Below are 22,787 nucleotides of genomic sequence, written 5' to 3' on the forward strand. Positions count from 1 at the left end.
ACTAATTTCTTTCATGAAGGTCATGAATGCCTTAGGTTTCCAGTGTCTTCACAGGTATTGACAATGAAGCAACAGTGTAAGAAGCTATGGATTGTGTCAGAGCTTGATGTGACAAGCGTTTGTTCTTGTGCAGCTTCTGGTTTTTTGTGGGTTTTTTGTTTTGTTTTGGGTTGTTTTTTTTGTTTTGGGGTGTTTTTTTTTTTCCTAAAGGGATAAGAAACAGAAGACTTGCTGTGACTTAAAACAAAAACATTATAGCATAGCCGTGGGTTATTTTGGAGTAGGATGCTGAAATTGCCCTAGTAGATGTACTCAGAATCAATTTACAGAAGGAGGGTATAAATCATAACATATCGGCTTCAAAAAAGCAGAGATAGGGCATACTCTGACTGCTTTAAGAAGCCTTCCAGCAACTGTATAGAAATATCTGGGTTGTGGAACTGCTGAGAACTATTTGCTGCTTTCTTGCCTCTGCATTCATGTCAGTGAGATTCCATTACTACTTTAATCCTTGGCAAAATCTTCTAAGTAATCACAGGTATTTAAAGAGATGCATGGTTTAACTACTTGATTGTGCTGTTGCCTGCAAAACTGGCCCCGATCTAGTGTCTGTCATAAACAAAGATGTCCACATAACTTTGCATTGAAAGGTGAGGTATGTGATCTTTAACCTTTAATGTATTTTTTTTAAGAGTCTATGGCTCTCAGCAATTTTACAATCCGTGATCAAAACTGGAGAAAGACGTCTCGCTAACACTCAAGTCTCTACTGCAATGAGTTACCAGGTCAATTTAGATAGGAGGGGTGCAAACAGGAGAGAGTGAGAGAGGCCTCTGTCAGAAGAGATAACACGATGGTCGCTTAGGTGTTTACATGGTGTTTACATGGATGTTAAAATTCCTGTTTGTGCTCTAAGAAAGGAAGGTTCATTTTTTTTGAAAGTTGGTTATTTTTGGTTACCTTTGGTTTTGTTGGGTTTTTTTTTGTTGGGTGGGTTTTTGTTTTGCTTTGTGTGTTGTTTGGTTTTGTTTTTTTTTTAAATTTGCCCTGATGTGGAACGGAAGAAAATTCATTGAATCTCAATAGTAAAATTATTTCCTGTGTGTCTTGGAACTTCCAGGAGCGATTTCATCATCTAACTTGTGTTTGTGACATGTGGCTAACATCTTCCTGAAATTTACCTACAGGTACTAATGCTACTCCCTTAGTTACTAGTAAGTTGAATTACATCTAGGAAAGAATTTTTTTTTTTCAGGGTATAATTTCTATGGGATAAATTATATTATATCAATCTCCTTAAGGTAATAAAGGAAAACAAGCTTGTGCTTGTGCCTTGGAGGAAAAAAACCACAAACAAACCTTTTTAGTTTAATAATACATATTCAGTAGAACAACTATAGGTGTCTGTTTTGAGGACTCCAGTCAGAGAAGTTCCTAAGCTCTTAATTTTATTTCTTGCCTTCTGCCATTAGTGGTTGAACACGTACAGCAACTTTTGTGTCTCTTCCTTGAGGATAAAATAGTAGTTCACTATTGAAAAGTCACAAAAGAGTTAGTGAAGAGCACTCTTGCTTGGGAAAAGCAGGATAGATCAGGCTTTAAAAGAAGGCATTGATAAATAGTAAAATGGTGGAAAAGAGTGTCTGATACCACAGAGGAGCATAATTCTTGGTTTGGAAACCCATGTGCCTGTCTTCCTGAGCTAAGAATGAAAGACCTTGTATGCTTTTAACAGTCTTAGCAGTTACTGGCAGATGAGCATGTTATTGCGGTGTAAGAGCGCACGCAGAGTAGGCAGTGGAGTGGAAGTTCACACCCTGGCTGACCTCGGGGTAACTTATTCACCTTTGCATAACCCAGATTTGCTCCCTGAATAAGCGTGGGTGTCAGCAAGTGCTTTTCATGGTTTGCTGAATTGAGGACTTAATGTCTTTTTACTGGTATCTGACACTCAAAGAGAGTGAGTTCTGGGAACCCTGGAGTATTTCATTTAGTTTGCATAAGAAAGCAATGGTTGATTTTTGGGTTTTGTTCTTTGAAGTGTTCTCTGCATTTGAATTTTAATTCATACATCCTTGAGATGCCAGAAAGGCCAAAGGAAAGGTTTCTGAGAATGAACATCAATTTTTTTTTTTTTTTAAAAGAGGGGAGGTAATTTCTTGTCCCTCAGATTTGTTGCTTGAGAACTTGTGACATGTCAGTTCACTAAGCAAGGGCTGGAGGAGAATATACTAATCGACAATTACGGGAGAGTTTTAGTTGAATCCACTGAGGGAAAGTAATTTATTTGGTGTTGTAAATGGAGTGATAAAAGGGAATTGTAAAAGGAAAAAAATCACTGTAAAGGTTAGAGAATCCTTTCTGCTAGCAGCTAGCTAAAAGAAATGGGAGAGTTATACCATTTGTGGTTTTAGAGCTAGGCTGTATAACAGTGCAAGAGGCAATAAATCCTTCTTTTTCATAAAGGTGAACCTTGATAATGAGCATTACAATGCTGTGTGGCTCTGGGGTGATGACAAAGCTGTTGGGGATGTAGAATTCTTTACCAAGGACTCCTAAATATGGTCCATCATCTCAGAACCTTGCGCTTGAATGCTGCTTTGATTTACTGTGTTTTGTCTATGAAGACTCTAAAATCAAAGGGAGTGCTTTAATTTTAAACTTCCTGTGGTGCTACCCCAAGTTCTTGCATTATCAGAACTAATACTGGTATTAGTGTTGGTTTGGTTTGGGTTTTTTTCCTGAAACTATATTAAGTGAGGAGCCGGTCAACAGCACTGCTTTTTCAAATTGTATTAGGGCAGATCTTATTTTCCTGAGGTTGCAGCTATTTTCCCAGTGCTCATCTGTTATTCTTTTATTGGGTGCACATTCCCCTTGGTACAGTGTGAATGTACCAATGCTCTGCTTGTACACTCAGCAGGTTTGTTACAATGCTTAGTATTCTGCAGGTAAAGTCACTCTGCTGAAGTGGTTAGGGTTTTACGGTAGGACTGAGAGGCAACAGTCTCTTGGCTTTTAGTAGATGGCAATCAGCTGAACATATGAGGGATCTTCATTTTGTTTCTGTCTTATCTATGAAGTATTTTAGTCTCTGGATTATTTTGTAACGCTTTCCTATACTTATATGTTCCTGTCCTTCCAGACTGAAATTGGAGGAGAGAAGAAAAGAATTGGTACAGAAACTTGAAGAAACTACGAAGTTAACTACTTATTTGCATTCACAGCTTAGGAGGTGAGGCTGTACTGCATAACATAAAGCCTGTTTTCAGCAACAGTCTAATGAACCTGGATGCCTAGACTTCATTCTTAGTTTTTTCTCTTAGCTGGAAGCTGAACAACATTTGTTTAATATTAACTATTTAAGTAAGAAAATACAAGTCTAGTAGCTTCAAGCATTCTGCCAGCATATGAACCTGGTGTCCTTTTATAATTTCAGTAAGCACTGGAGTCTGGATCGAATGGATTTCTTGTGCAGCTTTTATGATTAAGCAGGGGGACATTATTTTGCTTCTGTGTAAATAAATCAATCAGGAATTCTCTAATTGGTCATATCTCCAAATGCTGTCATTGAAGAGCCCAAATGGTTTCTCAAAGTTCTGCCTAAAATAACTTAATTAAAACTGTAGCCTTTATTTTGTGTAATAACTGGAGAGGCTCAATGAACACATGTAGGCATGTAAAAACTTAAATGAATAGTTGACTCTGGTTTAATTCTTCAACACTGACCTATGCTTTCTGTAGGCAGAGAAGTACCCTCACCAGAATAATTTTTCCTGAAAGTAATTGATTCAAAATCTGATTCTGGCTTTATGATATTCATAGTGATAACAACAAAGTAATGAGTTACAGCAACTGTGAACTCAAACTCATTGCTCTGATGGGAATTCTGATATTTAATGATACTGATATTTCATGAACTGCTGCTAGGGAAGAGTATCTTTCAGTTTTGGGCTGTACCCTGGGCTGCCAAACCATGTGCCCATTATATTTATTTAGAAAATCCTGAATTTGGTCAAGCTCCTTGCGTATCACAGTGGGACACACCAATCAGACACTGCATTAATGTTTACCGATTCTCTTATGAATCAAAATGGGGCTTTAAGAGGAAAAATGTTTTAAATGTTCTGTATCAGTCCTCTCACATTAAACTATGCCATCATGCCAAGCCAACATCTGAGCCAGATCCCATAAACTGCATCTTGATTGGTGATTAGTTAGGGAAAGAGTCTTTAAATATTTTTTTTGTGATCTTGTTTGTTTGGACTTGTGGGCCTCTCTATCTTGTTAAAGGCAGTTTTCTAGTCCAGTGGGCAAAGTTTTTAAAGTTGATAGCCTTGTTATTTATTGTTCAGTAAACGTCTCTTAAATGTTTAGAAGGGGCTGCCTTGAATTATTTTTCCTGACATTTTTTCCCAGTAGAGTCTTCCTGAGCCAAGGCAGTGACACTCAGTTTCTCCAGCCTGGCAAGGCTCCTTGTGTTCTATTCTTAACAGGAAAAGATTGCATGTTATGGCCCTTGCCATGTTTATAGTTGGATTTACCAGGCATGTAGAGTGTGTGTTGTCTTATAGCTGCGAAGCAGTTCTGCTATGTCATCTGCTTCTAGCAGCCATCTTTCCTAGGCTCTTGGGCAGAGGGCAGGCTGTATAAATTGCTTTAGAGGTGGCAGCACTCCTCTGCTGCCATAACCTTCCTGGTGATCCCTTTCCTGTCACATTGACCCCATGAGCACCCACATCAGAGTGGAGCAGGCCTTTGAAGGAATATAGCAGCTGAGAAGGCTGCTGTTACTGCTGGACCAGTTTGTCAAATCTGCAGCCTTCTCCAGGAGAAAAGGGGCTTTGGCAACAGGTCATAAACTGGATAAACTGCCCTGATGGGTACAGGTTAGGCACACTGATCTAAGCCAGGAATGGGTGCTTAAAAAACAATGAGCTTATACCCCAAGCAGGGTTCAACTGTAAATTGTTAGTGCAGCTCCCAGTCAATCTTATCTCTCCTTGTACTGTTCTGTGCTGTTTTAGTTTAGTGACATCAGTGTATGTGTTTGTGCTTTCTTTGCAGCCTTTCAGCTAGTACCTTATCTGTGTCTTCAGGGAGCAGTTTGGGATCTCTGGCATCCAGCCGGGGATCTCTGAACACCTCAAGCAGAGGGTCGCTAAACTCACTCAGCTCCACGGATCTCTACTATAACCAAGGCGATCAAATAACTGATTTGGACTATCAGTATAAACTTGACTTCATATTGCAAGAAAAAAGTGGTTACATTCCTTCGGGGCCTATCACTACTATTCATGAAAATGAAGTGGTCAGTTCCCATGGGAGACTGGGCTACAGTGACTCTCCTTCAGCTGCAGACCATCCCAAATTGACTGAACCTCCCAAATCTGTGACATCACTGTCTTCCAGATCCTCACTGTCCTCCTTGTCACCCCCAGGCTCCCCTTTGGTTTTAGAAGCTGCATTTTCAGTGTCAGCTCAAAATTCCCCTCTGCATCACCTCACTACGGACTTTGAAGACTGTGACCTTTCAGGTGATTTTGCAGGCATTAGTCTCTGTGAGAACCAAATATTATTGGACTCTGAAGCCAGAGCAGGATCTCAGATTCCTACAGGTGATAAAGATCTTAATGAAGGCATTAGGCAGCCTCTGCCTTCTCTACATGAAAGAAGTTCAGGTAATAAAAAAATCTAACGTCAAACATGTACATTACACGAAAATTTTGAATGAACAGATGGCCTTTGAATGAGGAGGTACCTCATGTAACTGAAGAGTATCTTGATCAGCATACATTTGCCATGCTGGGCAGTCAGTAATTCTGAGGGATTTTATGTCTAGTGTTGGGTGCAGAGAGTTTAAGGTGACCCCGATTCCACCTATGTTTTTCAGTAGCTATCTCAGAAGGAAGGTTCAGGTCTTGCAGACTTGTGAAAAAATAACAGAAAACTTGAAGCTGAATCTTGAAGACAGGGAGGATGCATGGTGTTCCTAGGCATTGTCAGGATGTACGGGGATAGAGCAAAAATGTACCCTCGGCTTGGTTTTGGTCACTTGAAATCAGATACTTTGTTTCTCACTGAAGAATAAGTTACAAACACACATCCTCAGTAAAACAGATTCCTGGATTTAAGAGTCAGAACATTTGTGGGTATGTGTACATCTAGTTATTTGAACCTGGTGTCACTGAAAGATCTGCAGTTCATTTTCTTTAATGTGAATGGAGAAAGATAAGTGACCGCATGCCGTGTAAGTTACAGTGAGACTCTCCCCATTTTTACCTTGGATTTCATAGCTTTTAGCTTTTTATCTGAGTTAGGATAGAGCTCCTAAGCTAGCCTAGGCTCCCCCTGCACTCAGTGGCTAACTTCCGAAAGGATGAGTCATCTCATCCTAAAACATACTTCCCTTTAGGGAAGATGGGATGAATGACCCTGAGAGTTATGGAGGTATCCTTAGTTACCAGTTAACTTTAACTTTGAGATGTCTGAATTAGGTGTAATGAATTCCACTTCTAGTCTGCAGTAACAGCCATGCAACATACTTAGTTGTCTTATATTGTCAAAGCCTTTGGCAGAGTCAGAACTTCAAAAATCCCAGCTGTCAAGAATTGATGGCTTGTCCTTGACTTGGCTGCCTTTTGTTAGGGTTGACAGTATGTTGTGCTTTCTCTGCACATTTATTGACTTTTTCTAGTGTCATTCTGTGTCATTGTCTTTTAAGTATCTTGCAAACCATTTGTGTGTTTACGTTGCACAGTGGCTCTGTTTTCCCAAAGAAGAACTGAGGGAGCCAGATTTCCACTAGTGCTGAGCACTGGCAGCCCTGTTTGAAATCTGAGCAGTGCCTAGCATTCCCGGCTCCACATTTCTGGGCCTGAGTTGATAGTGAAGCAGCTAACTAAGGACTTTGGGTGTCTTAGAATAAATACAGCCCAGCTATAGAGAATGCATTGTCCTGGTTTGTTGCCAAGCTTGAATCCTTGTGCCTGGAGTTTGACAGTTTTTAATAAAAATACCTGGATGTGTAGATACAGGCATGTATTTTAATGAGAAAATTGCTTTATATATGTGGGTATGTCCATGTATATCTCTCGAAGAACTGGTGTAACATCTGTTGGTTAATTAGCTTAGCTTAGCGCAGTACTGTAGTAATGTCAATATTGAACAGAGCAATGTGGTATGAGAAGAGCAATGTATGGTGTGCATGGTACAAGCTGGGAGTTGTCCTCCATTCAGCTGTGTAGAAAGAAAGAAAAGAAATTGACTATTGTCCTAAGGTCTAAACCTGTGAAATGCAAAGTGGAAAAAACACTGCAAGGGACTGGGGGGGAGGGGGTCATTTTGTCCTTTTGTCTTTTCAGTACAGCAGAATCACAGGCTGGAAGGGACCTCAGGGATCATCTAGTCCAACCTCTCTAGGAAGAGCACAGTCTAGACAAGACAGCCCAGCACCCTGTCCAGCCGAATCTTAAAGGTGTCCAATGTGGCCGAGTCAACCACTTCCCTGGGGAGATTATTCCAATGGGTGACTGTTCTCACTGTGAAAAATTTTCCTCTGGTGTCCAATCGGGATCTCCCCAAGAGCAACTTGTGTCCATTCCGCCTTGTCCGCTCCATGTGACTCCTTGTGAAAAGGGAGTCTCCATCTTCTTTGTGGCTGCCCCTCAAGTACTGGTACATGGTGATGAGATCCCCTCTGAGCCTCCTTTTCTCAAGGCTGAACAAACCCAGTTCTCCCAGCCTATCCTCGTATGGCAGGCTTATTGGTGGCCCTTCTCTGCACCCCTTCCAGCCTGTCCACATCTTTTTTTGTATAGGGGGGGGACCAGAATTGTGCACAGTACTCCAGGTGTGAAACACAGTAGTTATTTTGCTTTACAGCCATATTATAAAAGGTGGAAAAATCAATTCATTTTGCTGCTCATATTTAAGCAGCATATCCCTTCCAAATTAACAACAACTTTTGATCGATCTGTCTTTGGAATCTAGCTGCAACTCATCTAGTCTGAGAACTGAATTTAAGATGGTTTGGAATTTGGGAGCACATAGGGCTGTGAGGAATCAGAATTATTTTTTTAAATCTTTAGATCGTTATTTGCAAAGGTGTCATGTGGTTGTCTAATATTTTTGAGCTTTTTTGAGGACCTGTTGTTCTGGAGAGTGTCAGGGTGTCTTAAGTCTATAATCAGTTACATTTTTTAAAAAATTAATCTGTGGTTCTTCATGCTGATACTTCCTCATGTAGCGTCATATCTATGATACAAATTACCTTTAAATCTATATTAAGACTGCCAAACAAGCGCTCAGGTTTTGAAAAGCCAGATATTAATTAATTGTGCTTCAGTACTACTAGTTTCCACAGTAAAACAGGCCTCATGGTAAGGCTTTGGTACATTAGAAGTGAGGCACAGACCTGGGCTTGGTTCAGTGTTTCTACTCTAATTTCATTCTTGGAATGAATGGGAAGGTTTTCAACAAACTCAGCTGGAGGCATAAAACCTGCATGGAAAATTTCAGCCTGCACATTTAAGTTTTTTACAAGACTACAAATCTGAATACTGCTGAATCTTAACCTGGGGGTAGGTGAACACACCTGAAGACAGTATAGCTAGTATTTTCTTGTAATAATCTGCATTGGCTCTTCAGATGCAGTGCTCACCTGCTTCTCTGTCTCTGACTTTTCTGTACAGGTGAACCATACAGATACTTGCTCCTCTGCACATGTCCCTGCTGTCAGAAACCAAGCTGGAATATCATGTAGTTCTTCCACAGTCAGTCTCTGTCATTGTCAAAGTCAATTCAGGCTGCTGTGGTAATTCCTAAGGGTAATCAATAAATCATGTCATCACCTTCACCCCTCACATGGTGGAGGGGAAGGGAAAGAGCACTTCATCATCAGGGAAAAAGCATTCCTACTGCCATAAATAAAAGCACAAATGCGGCAATCAATCATCTAATCTGAAGCCTTAAGTTTTAAACATCTTAACAAGATGTAAAGTCATGATTCAGGTGGGGATGATAATGCATACCAATATCCTCACCCCTTGGCAGATAAAAGAACTGCATAAGCCCTCAACTTACTATCCTGCAGAACGTGGCTTTCAGTGAATGCTGCTTCTTCACTGCATGACGCTAGCATATGAATGCAAGTTGAAGATCAAAGCTAAGTAGCAGTTGATAGTAAAGAGACTGTAGCATAAAAAGTTTTTGATGATAGTAAACCAGAGGGGATTTTTCATTTCTAGCAGTTATATCACTGGGGAGAGGGTGTGAATATTTAATAAACAGTCGGCAATCACTTTGCATGTAGCTGAAGTGTTACTACAGCGTAGAATGTGAACATGGCAAATACAGGTTTAAAGATCAGGATAATGAGAGTCAATAATGAAGATAATGAAGGATAATAACTAGCTCAACTGATATGGGTGATGACTGGAGCTTGTATCTTTGGGAAGGAATAATAGTTTTACATTTTCAAGTTCATCAGTTTGCATATATCCCTAGCCAGAATATGTGATAACTGCAGTACAGTCTCAGAATGTTTAATGATGTGGAACAAAACTACTCTGTGATACTCAGTTAAGGGTCACTGCTTTCAACTTGACAACTTTCTAAGCTATGCGTGTCTCTCTCTCTGACTATTAATCTCTTGGACTAATTTTCATTCTTCTTTCTTTTTGTAGGTGGTGACTTACCGAGAAGAACAGCTAGTCACCTGCTTGAGGAGAAAACAGCTTGTGTATCTGCTGCCGTGTCTGATGAGTCTGTAGCTGGAGATAGTGGTGTATATGAAGCTTCTGTGAAACAGTAGGTTTGAGAAATAATGCGAGTCTTTCCACGGAAAATCTATAAGTGGTTATATAATACCAGTATAAGTGGTTTATCAGACTTGCCTTTTTTATAAATATCTTGTACTTTGATACTGAAAGGAAGGTACATGCGCTAAACAATGAAGCTTGACTGCTTTTTTTAAGCTAATCAATTTGCATTAGAGTGCTTGTGTAACTTGGTTGAGTAGCATTAATATGCTACCTTCTAATCTGTTTTTTTTTCTTGCTAGAAGTGTTCCCAAGAGAAAAGCTGGATTTAAACTATACAGGTTCTGCTGTGTGGCTGTATTGACTCTACTCAGAGTGGCTCTTGTTACTTCTTGTTTTGTTTAGGTACAATCTTATGATTGCATAGCATTTTGCTTGAATATTTTCTTTTTTAAAAAAGATAATATAGGAAAGACAAGAAAATCCTCAGTTGTAATGTTGGTATTAAAAATATCCTGGTTAGGGTTTAATGTTCATGCTTCACTGTGGTGAAGAGGATATAAGAAACATATTTGCTGTTGTTGCTTTTTGACAAGACATAACTTCTACAGGATTCCTCATACTAGTTTATATAGTATCATCTGTTTTCTGGCAGGGAGAACAATGAGCTTCAGACTGCATAACAGAAGACTGTTGCAAACTATAAGAGAAACCAAAATCTTTATTTTTCACCTCAGTTTTGGCAAAGTTTTTTGTCCCTTTGAATATTCAGAGAGAGATGTTTTAGCAGGTTGGTTACAAAGATATAGGTGCATGTCTTCTGTTGCCAGGCTAAATGCTTTTCTATTAGGGCAGGTACACGTGCATTATGGTATCATAAATGGGTTTTATTGACAAAATTATGTCTATTTGTCAAGCCTTTCACAAATTAAAAGGCAATAAACATAGATGAGACCAAATAAAAAAAGCTCAAATACAAAAGGGATTTCTCCCCAAGTGTTACAATAGGCACTTGATCTCACCTGAAGTCACTGACCATAGTTCACTCTGAATACTAGTGTTGGTTTGCTCCCTGCCTTCAGTTAGACCTAATGCAACTTCTTCGGCTGAAATAAATTCCCATCTGTTAAAAACACAGCCTTCACTGGACTGAGTGGCTGTGACTGCGTATTTGGTTCAATAACCATTGCTGTCTTTCCATCTTATTTAAATTCTGAGCCACTGTGATCAAAACTTACTGTCTGCTCCAGTTATAAGTCCAGTGGATAGAAATGAACAGACATTGGACCAAAAGCTGTGGATGTTCTGTGGAGCAAGTCTTTAGCTGTCTCTCCAATGACTGCGAGTGGTGAGATGGGTAGAAAACAGAGCAAATTCCTGTCGTCTTCCTGTTGTTACTCAGGAAAAGAGGAAAGACGACAGTTGCATCCCCTAAGCCTATGTACAAAGGAAACTATTGCCGTTTGTGCAAGCCAGGATTTACAGACACTAGTTATTCCATGATAGCTCCAGGTGTAGGTACTCTTAATTATTACTGAGTAGGAAGCAGTGAAGAGGTAATGAGTGCTTCTGTGCGAGTTGCTTATGTTTAGTAGAAGTGTCCTTATGAGCACTGTGTATGGAATGACTTAACATCTGTCAGTGTGTTCCTGAAGTTACAGTACACTGATATCTGCTGTATAGACCAGTCCTTTGTATTAAGTAATTTAGGGCAGGGGAGGGAATAAATACTTCATCAAATTAGCCATCAGCCAGGAAACGAATAGTAAAAGGAAAACCTCTAAATGTAGAGTCTTAAAATAGTGCTGTCATGTCTTGATAAGGTGTGGGATGTCTGTGTCATTCTCCACGTTTCCTATCTTGACATTTTCTATCTTGATCTTGTTTATTGATCCCAACAGTCTGGTTTCAAAAATCAATGAAACACATTAATATGACATCCTCATTCAGACCTCCCAGAAAATGACTGAAAATTATTTTGCCACATGTTTCTGTCTAATTCCATTCAATGCTAGAGTTGCTCTTCAGCTGCAAGACTTGATTCCCCTTTGGTTCTTTGAATGCTTCTGAAAACAGACTCAGAGGAAAGACACTTCTTGTTTGCACGGAAACCTCTTTATTTTACAGAGCTCCTGCTTCTCAAATATTCTCCAAAGCAGCATTTCGTATCCAGTTTACATGTGGTCTGATGTTTATTACAAATTTTAATTTCTGATTTTGTATTCAGGGGGATAAAGAAGTACTAAGTATGTATAGGAAAATGTCATGAGTTTTTCTCTTGCCTGTTAGTCTGGCCTGCTTCACTAATCAGCCTAAGGCCTTTCTGACTCATACTGGAGTTGTCAAACTGTTCAGGCAGTGACTGTCCCTAAAAGAGACATTGCTATTGTGTAGGCTCTGAAGCTCTCATTTGGAGTGCATGCTGTAATTAAATCAGCCTCTTTAGGAGAATGTATATACATTCTGTGTGCGCGTACCTTAATTACTGCTGAAAGCTAACTGTAATTTTCCTAAATTTGAATATTTGCCTGTTTGCCCTAGACCAAATGAAACTGAGGACACTCTATATAGTGAAGATGATGCAACAATTCTAGAGGCTGCCCAGGTACAAATAGGACTCAGGTAAGTGACCAGCAAAGGGAATATTTCTGCTCATACATAAATGCAAATAGTAAACTTCCCTCATGTTGTCCTTTCTTTAACAGATACGACGACAACAATTCAAGTTTTGTGATAATCATAGTACGGCTCAGAAATCTTCCAGCATTTTCTGTCCCCCTTGGCTCTAAAGTGTAAGTCAAACAATCACTGAGCAGTAGTGTTGAAATATGAGAGAATAATAATAAATTGTAGAAATTCTCTGAAGGAATGGATTGATTTACTGCTTACACAGCGCTAAAATACGCATGAAGCTTTTCAAACTGTAGTAGTACTTAGCTTTTATATATTCCACCAGTGCTGCAAGAAAAAGAAGTTGCCAGGAAATTTGCACGTTCCACTAAAGTGGAACAAAAAGGACTTTTTAAAATGATGCTTCATTTAGTGTTTTTCAACATTCTGTAGCTTTGTGAGTGCAGAACGGCTGTTCTGTAGTTACTAAAAACATTCTTTTGATACTTTGCCATTCTTTCAGCACAGAATGTTATCTTTTTTACACTTATGTGGCATTTTGATGACAAATTATGTTAAAATCATATGTGTCTTTTAATTGAGCTTTAAAGGAAAGGGGTAAGTTGATAAATTGCAAGTGGACAAGCACAGCCACATTGAGATACACCTTCCGTAACAACTGGAGCTTGGAGGTCTGTTAAGAATTAGTTCTTGTGTTGAATTGGACAGGAAAAGTCTAAAAGCAATTACAGTGGAAATCATATGTAGGAAATGAACAAAAATGCCTGAATAAGAAAATGTTACCACTGAGATTCTAATCCAAAACTCTCATCTGTACAAATAAGTGCAGCTTGCCGTGGCTCCTTGGGGACGCTTGTACTTCAGTGGGCTTTTTTACAGACTGGGAAGCTACCTTAAACTGTTGAGAAGCTTAATAAGATTAGAGTAGAACATAATCAATCCTTGGAAAATTTGGTTTTCTAACTGGTTTCCTTCCCCCTGTCCCCCATCACCTTGAATTTGATTGGCAGATCAATAAGAAGCCACTGAATATGGAAAGGATATATAGGGATACAGGCCTGGGTGCTTGTTGGGTTTTTTGTTTTTAATAACAAATGGTTGTCTACTACTGTCCTTCCTTCTCTGACCTCCGTCTTTCCCCTGATGACCTTCCAAGTCCACTAGCATTTAGCACAAGAATATAGAAAAACTATAGAAGAATAAATTGACACAGCTGAGAGGAAAAGTCGATAATGTAGAATATAAAAAGAATGTCAACAAAATGTTCGGTAAGATAAAGTTAGGTCATAGCTGGCATCTTTTTATAAATTGAAGTTCTCATTAGTAGTCAAGCATCTTCAGTGCAGAAGTCCAGACCTGCTGCTCCTAAAAAGATTTAATAAAACTAAAGCTACACAAAACAAGGAGGAAAAAAGGACAGGGTAAAGGAAGGACCTTGCAAATAGTTGGGTTTTTTTTCTTGTCACTTGCCATCGTGTGCATACGTATATACTGTGCAGACACATACAATAAAAATTGGGTTTAGGAAATGATGCTGTAACTGTATTTTCTAGAACATCAAATTGGATAGATTGGTACTTTATTGAACCTTTACACACAGAGGAATAGATTTGACATGAGGCCTTACTGATACTGTGGATACCTGTTTCCACACTGTAAAAGCTGCCCACCTTTAGAGCAGGAAGAACGTGGTGAATACATATGATTTGCATCAGGATCTTTTTTTTTTTTTCTGCGAAGTTGTAGGTTTGTCACAGCAAAATCTGAGACATTGGTTGATGTTTTAACTTTTTTAATTAAAATGCAAGTAAGCACTTCTGTAAAACAAAGCCAGCAAGCAATTTATCTTTTAATTCTGGGTTTACCCGTCATTCTGGCCTGATACCAATAAATTGGCTAACAATGATTAAAAGAAAGCTCCAATGAACCACCTTTTAAACATGCTTTTAATATGCTTTATCTTCTCTTCCTACCTTTTTTTCTAAACGTTTCCCAATTGCTTAATCTATTAAAATGGCTGTTTTTACAGAAAACCGTGCAAATTGCTCACCTACATTTGTGTGAATACAGCAGCAGCGCTGCTGGAATTACATTACACTGCCGCTTAACTTTGGGATTGGTTTGTCAAAATGCTGGATACCTGCTATCCAGGCTATACATGCAAACCAAACAACTTAGATCTTATTCTTGATCCCAAAAAGCTTGGCATAATTGGGGAATAAAGGCGCTATTTCCGAATTCAAACAGCAAAATCAAATTTCTCCCAGACCTAGTTTCTTTTGGTTTATTTAATGCAAAACTAAGATTTTAATAATAATAACAACAGTATGTACAAAGTCATTACCAGAAAATATAGCAATAGTACTATAAACTTTGGCCCACTTTTTCTTCTTGGTTTAGCTAGCCTTCATTGCATTCTAGTGAATGCCAATTATATTTAAAGCCAACACCAGAAATAGGCTAATTCATTGACACAGAAAAGATGTGAAACAATTACTATGCTCATTCATGTGTATGAGAAGCTGTGCAATAGGTAAATAACATGTACAAATTGCATTACGAATGTCTTTATCAAGCTACTAGTAAAGTGAGACCTGCAAGTTAGCAAGTATTGCCTTTACCTACATAATATCCATTGATATTTGTTCTATAAAAAGAATGCAGCTGCATAACAATTTCAAGTTATTCCCTGTGCTTAAGTTTAGGCTTGCAAGATCCATTCTTCTAAGCCTCATTTAATATATTATGAATTGATCTTAATCAGCTCTGGGCCTAGCTGATTTCTTCCTCATTTTCCTTAGTTTTCTGGTTTCTTTGGAGGTTTCGTTTTGTTTCCTTCCTTAAGATTAAAAGATGTCACTGCTCTTCAGTGCTGCTCAACATCATTCTAAAGGGTTTAATTTTTACATCCACCCAAATTTTTCTCATTTTTTTTAAATTAACATTAAGATCATGTTTCCTCCCATCTGTGACATGATCCTCAGCGTTCACTGTACTAAACCAGAGGATAAATTTGGATAGAGACAGAAATAGCTACCTCTCTCGCTACTACCTTACCAGGCACAGAAATTCCTTTTTTGGAAATGTTTGTGCAAGGGACAGGAGGAGTTTCTCACACCTCTTTTCCACCTCTTTTCCATTCCACCTCTGATTTGTTGCTGTTCCATTTTTCTTGCTATGCGGTCCTTTACTTGATGGGGTCAACTTCTATCATGTATCACCAGCAAGTGCTACTTTAAATATACAGGTAAAGGTTTCGTTTTGTTTCTGGCAGGTATATTAGAGTAGCAGTACTTCCATCCTCAAGTGATATCAGCTGTCTGTTCCGCACAAAAGTTCATCCTGCCATGGAAACCATTTTATTCAACGAGATATTCAGAGCAGCCATTTCCCAAGCTACGCTGCTACAGAAGACGCTGAGAGTAGATGTTTGTGCTGTCAGTAGAAGTCGTCGGGAGGAATGCTTGGTATGCAGTTTTATTTCTGGCCTGTTTTGGCGTGCATTTGTTTATAGAGTCTCCTCTTATTTTGATGGTCAAGGCTGCTAAAATTCCACAGTACTTGGAGACAAACTCCTAAGCATAACTTAGTTGTTGCTATAGTACATAAAATACTACCTTTCTCTGAAATTCCTGATGCAGGATCTAATTCTGCATGGGACTTTTAAGAGGCGTTTTGATAATTCTAAGACTGCATTACCTTAACCCTTTAATTACAGATAGATATGCAATCTTTACAGTTTTATACATAAAAAAAACCCATAAACTGCATGGCAACATTACTCTAGATTTTAAAGTAAAAGCTGAGTAACAGCCACAGTATGTCAAAACAAAACAAACGGAAAAAACGACAAAGCAAACCCTCATTATCACAACTTATCACAAAGAACAAACTAAATTACTTTTTTGCACATTGTTGTAGATCATGTGATGTCTACCTTTTGAGTCTTTATGATTTGTAGAATTAATAAAAAGGCATGACATTCATAGACCAGCCTATTGGAAACGGGCACTTTTTAAATTTTATTGTTAATTGTGGTCATCACCTAATTAATGATGCTTCATTTACTTTCAGATTGCTTTTGCATGGTCTGGTACAACTCAGTTTAGTTTTTCACCATGAGTCTGACTTAATAACACAGTGAGATTTTCAGTTACAACACACTGAAGAGATGCTGGAAACTGCTGGGGTTCATCAGCTCTGACTACTGGGAACAGCCTCTCACTTTCAAAAATGTAGAAGTTAACTTAATTCTCGGGGAATGTGTTAGCCTTTTTCAGCACATAAGAGGTTTCCCCTCAGGTAAGGGAAGGGCGCAGAACAAAAATGCAACAGAATGCAGGATACAAAGGTGAAGAAAAAACCACAACAACAGAAAAACCCACCAAAGACATAAGGGTTAATCACAAGATCAAAAGAAAGTTGGGAGCACCACCCCCAGCAGAAAGCCCTGGGCAACATGACCACAGTCTTGGCAAGAGCTATGTATGCAGCCCAGTAGCTGGGAAGATGATTTGCTTTGCCAAAGAACAGAGGATTTTAATCTCCAAGGCACAGCCCAAACGCAAGGGCTGAATAAATTTTCCCAGAGTGCCAACTCGGTGGATGTCAGTGCTTGTGCAAATGAAAGGGTTTCTTAATCTCTTTTATGGTCTTTTTAGCTGCTTCTTCACTGGTTAGAGCAAACAAAGTAATCTGTTATTGTTTGCCCTATTGATGATTTTTGTGGTGGAACAACTGAAAAACTGACTGAAACGTGCTGCTCCGTGAGTTGATGCTGCAGGTTTCATTGACACAGTTTTTCATTACTGAATGCTGTAGAAAGCAGACATGTGCAGTACAGTGATACAGAGGGTTTTGTTGTGTGCATGTGGGGAGAAATTTGCGGACTGAAATAAAAGATGGCAGAGTGGACAATATGAAGGACCTTTCCATGTACTTCTATTTGTTTATTTTAAGCAGAAGTGGAGGGAAATAGAAAATTGTACAGTTAAAAAGGGAATTAAGATTCATGTCAAATTTGTGCTGCCTAAATACTACAGAACTTATTTTTCAGCTGTCTTGCAGGAAAAAAAAATTTAAACAATTTTCTTCACCTTTCTTATTTTGTGCAGGCTGGGACTCAGATCAGTCTGGCAGATCTATCATTTTCTGATGAGACTTGTACTCTATGGTACAACCTGTTGCCTGGCAAGCAAATTCCTGGCAAAAAAAACAATGAACAAAATGAAGAATCCATGTTTCTGTTAAGCAAGCAGTCATCGGACTCGTTGGACTTGGTGAGAAATATGTTGGCTGTTATTGTAATAGCAAGAAAAAAAGCTATAGACTCTAACTGTGCTGTTGCACTGTGGTTACTTGAATATGTGAATTGTCCTCCCCTGATGGCCTGAGGCCCTCTTGTCTTGCAGGCGCTTTTGTCTAGAGTGACTTTGTGTGAGAGTAGGTTTCAGACTTGTTGCCAAGTGTGGATGGGGCTATGCTTCTTAGTGGGATACAAAATTGCACTCCAATTTGAAACACTTCAGCTGTGTTTCATTTTAAAAAGAATGTTATTGAAGAGTTTCCTTAAGTTTGCCATTGATTTCCATATGCACACATTAAAAATTCTATTTATTAATTATATGAATCCGCATACTTAAAGCCATTGCACTGAAAATGCTGTTTATGCAAATTATATACTAATTCTTCCAGTTAAATAAGCTTTTCTGCTGTAATACCTCCTCAAGAGAACTACATTTAAAAAATGCAACTTTTAAGAACCACCTTTTTTTACCTAGGGATATTACAAGTATGAGAGGGAAAGAGATGAGACACTAAAGGATGACAGGAGCATATTTGATTGCATTTTCATTTTACAAACAATCTATTTTTGATTGAGATTTACTCTGTATGAAAACAATCCGTTAATGTGCTACACACTGAGAATTCAAACCCCTTATACCTGTGATCTGAGTCATGTTTTTGCTGGTATCAGGGAAATGCAACTCTTGGGAGAGTTGTCACTTTTTTACCTGTGTTATGTATCACTCGATTCTGGTTTCATCATCTTTTCCCCTGTGGGCAGGATGCTGTGTCAGCTCTGCTGGAGAGGACGTCTGCTGAGCTGGAAGCAGTAGAACAAGAACTGGCTGAAGATGATGAGGACGAGGAGGAACAGGAGCAAAGGGGTTCTGAGGAAGACTGGTAAAGCCACTCTTCCCCCTCACTGTTCATGCCTGAATGATTCTGCTCATTTCTCTTACTCTTATCCAAATGATGTGGTTGTACTTTCAGAGATGATCATAGAATCATAGAGTGGTTTGGGTTGGAAGGGACATTTAAAGATTATCTAGTCCTGCTCCCCTGCTGTGGGCAGGTACATCTTTCACTAGACCAGGTTGCTCAAAGCCCCATCCAGCCTGGCCGCGAACACTTCCAATGATGGAGCATCCACAACTTCTGGGCAACCTGTTGCAATGTCTCACCACCACTGGGACTGCGGCATAGTCTTGTTCTCTTGAATGGTCAATTCATTCACCTTCTTTCAGGTTCACAGTGTCTTGGCTGCTCTGTTAACTGCTACTGCTGATGCTCTTCCATTCCATGTACATCTTCTCGTGAAAACACTTGGGGAGTCTAAGCCACTGGAGGCATACTAGAATGTCTCATATCAAATATTAGTTGCATTAACTATAATAAGCAACTAACAGGATTTGAAAAGAGAGCTGCTGTCTGACAAAGTCAATATGTGTGTACTTCCATTGCTAGTCTTGTTTTTGAAGTTGTGAGCTTTTCCAAGACACAGATTTCATGCTAAATTGCTGTGTTGAGTTCTGATCCTGTGCAATTTCTTAGCTGCAGTGTAGAAATGAATATGCTGTGGTGGAAGGGCGGAGAATGGCTCATTTGTTTTATTTATTTATTGCAACTAAAGTCCTTCAATGTTATCAAATACAGCTGTTGAATGTAGTGCAGTGTTGTCATAATGACCTTGAAGGGGAACTGTAGTACAGCTTGCTGGGTTTTATTGGAGCATATAATGAAATTTACCTTCACGTGAACTTAATGGAAGCATTTGGGTGGTACTCTTGTTTTCCCTGTCAGGAAAATGCGTACATTACACATGGGTGAAGGCCTAGGGCTTCTCCTGTCTTCCTCTGGTGGGCTTTTTCAGTCTGAGCATAAGCCTTGGCTACTTCTGTTCATACAGGTTAGAAATGCTTGCAGAAGCCTCTGAAATTGTGGATGAAGAGGAAGATGGCATTAAGCTGGCGGTGGTAGAAGGCAACTATATTGACAACATGGGGTTACTCACTGATGCACCAGAAACAAATGAAGACCAGGACAGAGAGAACAGTGATGAGACCCATGAAAACCAGCAAGCTGCTGTAATACTAACACTGGTGAATATCTTAAAATACACATTCCTACAGTATCTTACTGTGTCTGAAAATCTTTTTCTGAGCAGTTAATGTAGAAGTCTGCTGCATCGGAGTATTTACAATTTGATGTGGCCTTCGCTGTAGCACTTGTCAGTATGTACTTTTAATGAAATCGGTGTGGTAACTTCTGAACTATGAAGGGGACATTTAACAGATGTTCTAGGCAGAACTTCTAAGTCAAAGAAAATTAACTAAAAATGTCTATTTATGCTTCTTTTGTTGCATATGGAGAATATTCAAAATACAAGTGCACTTCCATATCTTCAACTTGTGCATATTTAAAATATTTCTGCACATCTGTTTCGTTGTTTCCTTTGGGTTTTTTCTGATTCATCTGATAGAGCGGGGAAGATAGAACAGGGGTCAAGATCTTTAAACCAATGAGGGGATTTCCTTATTTCTTCCCTTTATTTGAGGGTATGAGATACAAAAACTGGCTTAGCAGAGAAGAGGAGGAAATATTAATGAACAGAGAATTCAAAAATGTGTGTTAAACTGTACTACTGAACTACCCACATGCTGCACGTAACAAATTTTAACTCAGTGTTCTTGTTAACTGTTTATTTTAAATTATATTCCACCTTGCCAAAAGCACTTTTAGTAAATTTTTAGTAAACATATCCCTGATGTGGTAGCACACACTCTAGACATAAAATTTTTAGAACACCTTTCTGCGTCTTAATGAAAACACTGTTGCTTGCGTTAAACCCACAGGTTCTGTAAAATAGCAAAGGTAAAAAGGCAAAGGATGACATCTCGTTCCTTCATGTTTGTGACAATACAAAAGTTCAACACCTCAGTGGACTTGCTGGAAACTGTAATTAACTTGCAATTAATGTGGCAAGATGCCAAATATGCTAAGGCCATGGTATTAAAAGGACTGACAGTCTGCTGGGTAGCAAGCAAATATAGATCAAAGCCCCAGCTCGGCAAGGGGACACATCAAGGACAACATCTGAAGGTTAGGCATGCACACAAGTGTTTTGCTAAACCTGGGCTGGACGGACCTGGACAGTGAGTGAAACACATGGCACAGCTCATTGTATAGCCAGCCACAGTATAGATCTTCATGTGCCAGATCCTGTCAGGGTTGCAGTTGTGCGATTTAGGTCATTGTATTTATCACATGCACATTGAAAACAATGAACCTCATTAAATTACCCGAGTTGAAGAAAATGCCCCAGTGCACATCAGTAACATCAGATGTGCCAGCTGCTGCAGTGCTTGTTCTAGCCAGGCTGTCAAGATGACTGCTGCATGTAAGCACAGGCTGTGCCTCTGACAGGGATATTGGCACCCGAGGCTCCCTGTGGCATGTGTGGGGCAACTGTAGTAGGCAGCAGGCTCTTCTGAGGGGCAGCAGCTAGCTGTGTCTTTTCCCTGGGTTCACAAGGCTGGTGCAGCTCTGCAGATTGCCATAAAGCAGCTCTGCTGCTGGTGCTTGGGGGACATAGACTAGTATTTCTAGAAGAACCTGGGCAATGTAACTTTCCCAGCTGCCCCTTTCAGTGTGCATAGGCACCACCTCTAGCACAGCAGAACCCTGCTGTTCTGCAAACTCAGAACAAAATAAATATAAATGCACAATAACAACAATGTCTAAAAATGGCAAAACAAAACACTTGTTGCGCCATGGTTGCATCAGACCATCTGCAGGGCAGCAAAGGCCTTTCTGCAAAAGCTTCGGGTTTTTTGGATACAAAGAGTACCTTCCTTCAAAGACTTCCCACACACTGTTAAGTGTTTTGGGAATTTTGTGTTTCTTTACTGAGCGTAGCTTCTCTGTATGTGCAAGGTGATTTTTGCTACTGGTCTTTTTCCATCTGCTGCAAGGTAACAAGAATGCTTGTAAAATCCAAAGGCACAAAAAATATGTAGTGGCATGTGTCTGGATATAGTAATTCTTATAAAGTAAATTCCTTTTCATAGGTTGATAAAGAGACTAACACTGAGGAATGCGTGAACGAGAGTGCTACAGTGCGACCCAAGGACAGAGCCAGCTGGAGCTCAAGACAGCGTCCTTTTGTCAGGAACAGCATGATAGTGCGCTCACAAACCTTCTCTCCAGGCGAGCGGAACCAATACATCTGTAGGGTAAGAGGAAAAACACTTGGAATGAAGAGCTATTAACTAAAGAGTCATTTAACTTCTTGGGAAAGATGCATTAATGACAGTGAGTCATGTACCAATTTTCCCTGAGGAGGAAGAGCCTGTGCTTTCTCTAGGTTCTTTTTTGCCCTAACTGACCTGATGCATAGTATAACTGACTTTCAGCAGAGTCACATACTCTTGCAAAACACCTTTACTAGGGCAAAAACACATCCCATTGGAGAGAAGTAACAGATTCCTGTGCCGGCTGGCTGCAAAAAGCGTGTCTCACTGCACGTCAGCAACTTCAGCTCTCGCACAGCAAAATAATTTGTTAAAATGTAGACTAGAGCTCACTGTAAACTGCCATTGCATTACCATATTTTAATAATGTAACCATTTAAGGGTAACAGTGTGGAAAGAGCTCCGTCATCGATTTTAAACCTCACTTTGTATCTCAACTGGTTTTAAAACTGGGCAGCCCAAATCCTGCTGTAATTACATCTTTGAAAGACATGCGAGCGCTGCCTAGGGGCTGAGTTTTCAAATGTGGCTTTGACAACAAAATTCTCCAGTTTTTCTAGGATTATGGTAGCATGGGGAAAAAAAAAAAAGTACATTATCAGCCCTGTTGCTGCTAAACTAACTGTGAAAATAATATGTTTAAAGATTTAAGCATGGATTACCAGATCTATAGATTTTAATTACAGACACCCTAGAAGAGGCAGTTTGGTTTTGATCTTTAGTTTCTACAGGTTTCTCACACAAGTATGGCTTTTTTTAAAAAAAAACCTTATGCTTTAATTCTTCTCTAGTTCACTTAGAAGCAGTTGCCTTAATCATTTGGGAACATTAAAGTTGATCACTTCTCCGTGATTGTCAT

At 39.4% G+C, this 22,787-nt stretch overlaps 1 protein-coding gene and 1 long non-coding RNA gene across 6 annotated transcripts in view; one reads left to right on the top strand and one right to left on the bottom strand.

Annotated features, from left to right (window-relative positions):
* Positions 1-22,787, top strand: part of WWC2 (WW and C2 domain containing 2) — a 104,275-nt gene that overhangs the window by 68,012 nt on the left and 13,476 nt on the right. Inside the window, exons 10-19 of one of the 2 annotated variants that reach the window (XM_075091178.1) lie at positions 3,146-3,235; positions 5,068-5,681; positions 9,687-9,810; positions 12,303-12,383; positions 12,467-12,553; positions 15,667-15,859; positions 17,507-17,671; positions 18,460-18,578; positions 19,585-19,777; positions 21,746-21,910. In XM_075091178.1, the coding sequence (XP_074947279.1) occupies positions 3,146-3,235; positions 5,068-5,681; positions 9,687-9,810; positions 12,303-12,383; positions 12,467-12,553; positions 15,667-15,859; positions 17,507-17,671; positions 18,460-18,578; positions 19,585-19,777; positions 21,746-21,910 (1,831 nt within the window). The remainder of the gene's footprint in view (positions 1-3,145; positions 3,236-5,067; positions 5,682-9,686; positions 9,811-12,302; positions 12,384-12,466; positions 12,554-15,666; positions 15,860-17,506; positions 17,672-18,459; positions 18,579-19,584; positions 19,778-21,745; positions 21,911-22,787) is intronic. The other variant, XM_075091177.1, reaches the window with a different exon arrangement.
* Positions 20,376-22,787, bottom strand: part of LOC142056444 (uncharacterized) — a 40,908-nt gene continuing 38,496 nt past the window's right edge. For all 4 annotated transcript variants that reach the window (XR_012660340.1, XR_012660338.1, XR_012660339.1 and 1 more), the window contains one exon: positions 20,376-21,903. This is a non-coding gene — a long non-coding RNA (uncharacterized LOC142056444). The remainder of the gene's footprint in view (positions 21,904-22,787) is intronic.

This window comes from Phalacrocorax aristotelis, chromosome 4, assembly GCF_949628215.1.
Source record: "Phalacrocorax aristotelis chromosome 4, bGulAri2.1, whole genome shotgun sequence".
Classification (NCBI taxonomy): domain Eukaryota; kingdom Metazoa; phylum Chordata; class Aves; order Suliformes; family Phalacrocoracidae; genus Phalacrocorax; species Phalacrocorax aristotelis.